Genomic DNA, 5,540 nt, shown 5'->3' on the forward strand with positions numbered 1-5,540 from the left:
TGAAAGAAGGGTTACATTTGTGGCAAAGACAAAAAAAAAAAAAAAAAAAAAAAAAAATAGCATCTTACTTGGGCCAGAATCCCGCCAGCTACAACTTACGTTATCTTCAGAAGACAGAACCAGCTGAGGCAGCTGCTAACTTTTCACAGATGGTGGGTGACTCAGCGATTTAGGGAAACAATGGCTCTCAAATTTTCTCAATATGACTTCATAAAAAATAAAAGCAAGGTTTTTAGATGAAAACTTAGAAAGGAAAAACACGGTTATAGATATAAGATAAAGAGGCTGTGTTAAAACTTTGCTTTGTTTCTTTGATTAGCTTTAGATTTTATGTCTGAGAATTGTAAATTAGGAAGGAATTCTGAGTTGCCCATTCTTTGTTCTCTATCTAGAATTACAAGAAGAATTACAACTCAGGGCATCCATAGGTTCTTGTTCCAATGTATCTCTAGGAAAAACAATTCAACAACTTCATCAAAATCCAACTACAGATTTTTAACAGCCTTTAAGTCAATGAGATATTCTAATTCTTGCTGTAAAGCCTTTGTCAGAGGAGGAAAGAAATTTTATTCCTGGCCTCACAGATTGGGTTTTTAAAATCTGACTTACACTTAATCATTTAAAATGGAAAGAACAAAGCAATTGATATATGTGTGTTTACTTGTATTTCATGAAACAAAAAAATATGCTACCTCATTGGATAAACTAATGAAGCCACAAAACATATGAAAATGGGACAGAATTCTAAGTTGTGGGATAAAAGTCATCCTATTTTATGGAGAGAAAATAAGCAGAAGTTCTTCTCTAAACATATAGTTCTTTTAGACAAATTTACAAAAAATGAAAGAAACAAACCAAAAGAAAATAGTGGGACGTTTTTCAGACCCTCCCACAAAGCGGTGGGTCTATCCACGCCAAACTTCATTCAGTATAAATACAACTTGAACCATCTAGCTTTCGTGGTCTACCGGAGTAGATGAAGGTTTTACATTTCCAGTTTCTCTTCTTCCAGGATCATCTCACCCAAAGAAACGGAAAGAGCTTTAAATTACTTTCTTGAAAGTATAATATAGTTTTTCATATAGTTTCATTATATTCAAATTTGGTTGCTAAAGGCACGAAAACACACATCTTAGAGAAGGCATTATATCACATTCACCAAGGAACCTCTGACAGGAGTTGAGTCGGGAGGGAATATTTTAAAAATCTTTATCCAAGAGATGAAATCCAGCCTTAATTAGAACCTACCATATCTTAATTTAGATATTGACATGATTAATTTACATCAATTTCTAATCTTTGAAAGATTCTGTGTAGCAGGCATTATCATCCTCATTTTTGTTTGAGAAAACAAAGCTGGTCTCATCCCATGGATGTTTGGTTTGTAAGTATTTTTAAAAAGGGTAAAAATCATACATGTATGACCATCATGGCACTCTGCTCCTCATCTATTTAAGTCAGTCTTCTCTTAGTTCATCAATATTTCTGGTTGTCCTTTTCCAGGATCTCCTCACCAAGAGTGCCAACCTGCCAACCATGTGATAACCTTGTACTCAAAGAAACAATTGGGACCCATTAGCAGGACTGTTCATCATGAAATAACAGTGAGCAAGAGCAACAGTCTTTAGAGCAGGTAGCGATCTGAAGCGCACAGGAGACAGTCGGGGAAGAGGATGTATTCATCAAAACAGAAGAAGTGTCCATTGGGTTTTCAGTCATCGCAGCCGGGAGAGATTCATGGTAGCAGTTTCCATGACAGCACCTTGGCTGTTACTCTGGTCACTGATGACTTTAAGTTCAGTCCCACCCTATCTCTCACTCCCTTTAGATTGAGTCTCTCCAGTCTCTGAGCATGTTAGCTATTATTCACACACGTATCAGGGTGCCTCCTTGGGATTGATGGAAGGGCATGATGAGAAACCCTGAAACCCTCGTAGTTTAACACTTGGACCTCTGACCTTCTTGCCACTATCATAGTTTACCAAGAATGCTTATTGATTCTGATGGCAAACAGGCCCTGATTACAGGTGACTCAGGTTAAGAATGTGTGACAGAGACCACGGAGGTTTAGAACCATGTGCAGCCTTTAAACTCCATGTAGCCCTGTATGTAAATGAGTGCTGAGAGGTTACAGGGCAAAGCTGCTGGGAAAGCTTGAGTTCATCACAGACAGCTTCATTAAAGAGAAACTCATACTCAGTTTGACAAGGGCGGGAGTACTTTGGAGAGCTGCTGTGTCTGATCGTGTTTATCAGCTCTGGGCAGATCTGTTCTTCACACACTAGTTTAATCAGCCCTGCCCAGCTTGCCTGAGTCTCTTCTCAGTTATCAGATCTTCTCTTCCTGGACTCAGAAGCTCCAAGAGATGCTTTATATTCAAAAATTCTAAAGTCTTCCCAATTTGCAACACTCAAATTCATATTCTTACTGTGAATTTTTTTGGAGTTCAACTCTCTCGGCTCATTTACCAACAAGGAAAAATATGCTACCTTTAATGTAAAATTAATTTTACCCATAGCATAGAGGTCAACATTATTTTATTATTTTTACATTTTTATTTTTGTTTCTCCAGAATTAGTTCTCATTTTAAAACATCCCCAATTTATTTCTCCTAAATGAGTTAAAATACTAAGTATTATCATTTAAAAAAAATAGAAAGACTTTTTGGCAGTGAACTGTATCCACTTTAACTCTTATCACTTCAGATCCTCTAAAGTTATTTGTCCCTTAACGCTATTAGGAAAATAATAAAAAATAAATTTTTTCTCTTACCATTATGTTCTCTCACTCTTCCTTATTTATTTTACTATTTTTGTTTTATTTATTTATTATTACTGCACTAAATAAAGAAAAGATGAAACCCATGTGATTTTCTTTATACAGTTAACTATGTAATGAAAATTGGAAAAGAGCTTGGGATAATGGAAACTTTACTGGATTTGAAACTAAATCATCTAAACTGAAGGCTTGATGTTACCATTTAATAATGAGATGAGCACTGGAAATTTGCTTAAATTTTATTCAGTATATAATGGGGATAATAATGACTAATCTACCTATTCCAGGGAATTGTTATATGACTTAACTTAGGCAATTGATTAAAAAGCAATTTGTATTTAAATACACACACAAAAGAATTGTTATCATTAACTTACGTGAATAATGCCAACCACGTATATTTCAATCACTTCAAGTCAGACATTTTCTTCACTTTTTTTAGAGTCAAGGTTTTTGTTTGTTCATTCATTGCATTCAAAATATTCTTCAATGACTTCCTTGACCTGAGATTCTTTGCCATGGTTTTTAACGACCATGCAGCTGCAACCAACTCCTTTATGAGCTTTTCATCTCTGTCGATTTTACACAGGCCTATCCATTCTCCTAGGTTCTAGTGATCACTGGTATTAATAAAGTTGATTTGGTGTTCAGCACAACAGCCTCCACTAACTTGACACGTACAGACTCATTACAGTTGGATGCAGGCCTTAGCCCCATCCAGTCAAGAAATTAATATTCTGCAGTATTGCCAAGATATGAACTGTACAAGGGATTCATAATAGAACATGCTGAACTATGACTAGATTTCTGTTTATCAATACATGAGTACTCAATTAGAAATCATAGTTAACCCCCAGCCATATCCATGGGAAGTACCATGGAGAGAAGTCAGTCTTACGAAGATGATTTTTCAATTACCGTATCTTACAAACAGATGTTTTGACTGTGTTAAAGTCGAAGTAAGTGTTTACCCAGATTATTTCCACAAATTAAGTTTATCTTGAATAAATTGAGTGGAAAACTTAACCAACAAAGTCAGATCCAAAAGTATATCAAATTGGATAAAGACTGAAAGAAACTATTGAATTTGGTTATTGGTGTATTTTTTTTTTATTGATGACCTTTAGCAGGCTAAAAGGCTGATGGGGAAAGACAGTTTGCATAGAGTAAAGTTGAGGATGAAAAGGCACCAACATCTATATAGACTTCCAACTATTAGATCTTACGTGAGGACCCTGGTCTTACCAAAAAAAGACTAGCTTGCCCCATGTGCTTTTTTATAGCTTCCTTTATCTCTTTATTCCTTAGACTATAGATAATGGGGTTGAAGAAGGGGGACAAAGCTGCAAAGGCCAGAGCGATGGCTGTATCCCAGAATAAGGAGTAGGTGGCAGAGAAGCGTAGGTACATTAGAGCCAAGCTGCCAAAGAAGAGCAGAAAGACTGTGAGGTGGGAAACACACGTGGAAAATGCCTTCCGACAGCCTTCAGCTGAACGAATGCGTAGAATCACAGCCACGATACCAAAGTAGGACATGAAAATGAGCACCACAGCTGTCATAATCTTCACTGCGTGGACAGCGTCCACCACCTGAATCATGACGATGGCGTGTGTGTCTGTGCAGGCCAGGCGGAGCACTGGGAGGAAGTCACAAAAGATATGCTCAAGGTGATTAGAGCAGCAAAATGGCAGTGTGGAAATCCAGGCAATCTCAGGGAGGGGCGTGAAAAAGCCACAAACACAGCAACTTAAAGTCAGTTGGACACATAGCTTGGGGGTCATGATAGTGGGATAATGAAGAGGGCTGCAGATGGCCAGGTAGCAGTCAAAGGCCATAGCTGTCAAGAGACATACCTCACTGATGCCTGTGGAATGGAAGACATACATCTGCAGGAGACAACCATTTAAGGAAATACTCTTCTCACCAAGCAGGCAAGAGAGCATCTTTGGTATGGTAGCTGTGGTATACCAGATCTCCAGGAAAGAAAGGGCACTGATGAAAAAGTACATGGGAGTGTGGAGGTGAATATTCAACTGGACCACTGTGATGATGACCAGGTTTCCAACAACAATGAAAGTATAAACGAAGAGCAGTGGAACAAAACAGATGACAGAATATCCCCAGGAATAAGGAAAAGCAGAGAAGATAAACTCCTGAGCAGTGGTTTGATTGGGGCTCTCCATCTCCAGGTTTGATGTTTCCCCATCAAACACCCCTCTGCCTTTATTCAAAACTTAGTAATATTAAGTCTGGTGCAAATGTCAATGACACTAATGCCGATAGGGAACTGGAAATCTCCCTTGATTCTTGAAACAGTGATTTCTGGAACATTTTAGAAATCAATCACAATTCTCATTTGTTATTTTAAAGCGATCCCATGAGCTTTGGCCTCATTTGTATCTCACTCATTTCCTGGGAAATTTAATAACCGAAACCTTTATGCTTTGCACTAACTTGCCCTATAACAATCTTTCCTAATTCCTCCTTGTCCAACCTCCCCAACAGTTACTCACAGTATCCACATGCACACTGGGGCTATCTGTTGTTACACGTGAGTGTTTTTCTTTCTCTGGATATCTCCTATTCTCCCAAATTAGGTAATTCACTGACCTTGCTGCTGTTGGGTTCCAAAGTTTGAATAAACATGGGTAAAGACTCTATCTGTCCCTACCCTGATGTGGACAACCTTACGGAGCTACTGAGACGAGCTTCCTTTGCTCTTCTGCTATGTTCCTACCCTGAGTTCTCCATTTAAAGTCTA

At 38.0% G+C, this 5,540-nt stretch overlaps 1 protein-coding gene across 1 annotated transcript; it reads right to left on the reverse strand.

The window, feature by feature from the left end:
- Positions 1 to 3,993: 3,993 nt before the first annotated feature.
- Positions 3,994 to 4,962, reverse strand: LOC105069488 (olfactory receptor 6K2). Its single transcript, XM_010955605.1, has one exon. It carries the CDS (start codon positions 4,960 to 4,962, stop codon positions 3,994 to 3,996), a length of 969 nt encoding a protein of 322 aa, XP_010953907.1.
- Between the last annotated feature and the right edge of the window lie 578 nt (positions 4,963 to 5,540).

The sequence above is a fragment of the Camelus bactrianus genome, chromosome 21 (genome assembly GCF_048773025.1).
Source record: "Camelus bactrianus isolate YW-2024 breed Bactrian camel chromosome 21, ASM4877302v1, whole genome shotgun sequence".
Lineage (NCBI taxonomy): Eukaryota > Metazoa > Chordata > Mammalia > Artiodactyla > Camelidae > Camelus > Camelus bactrianus.

Bases quoted from the DNA above. Each gene is read 5' to 3' on its own strand.
- LOC105069488 (XM_010955605.1), bottom strand. From the start codon at position 4,962: ATGGAGAGCCCCAATCAAACCACTGCTCAGGAGTTTATCTTCTCTGCT.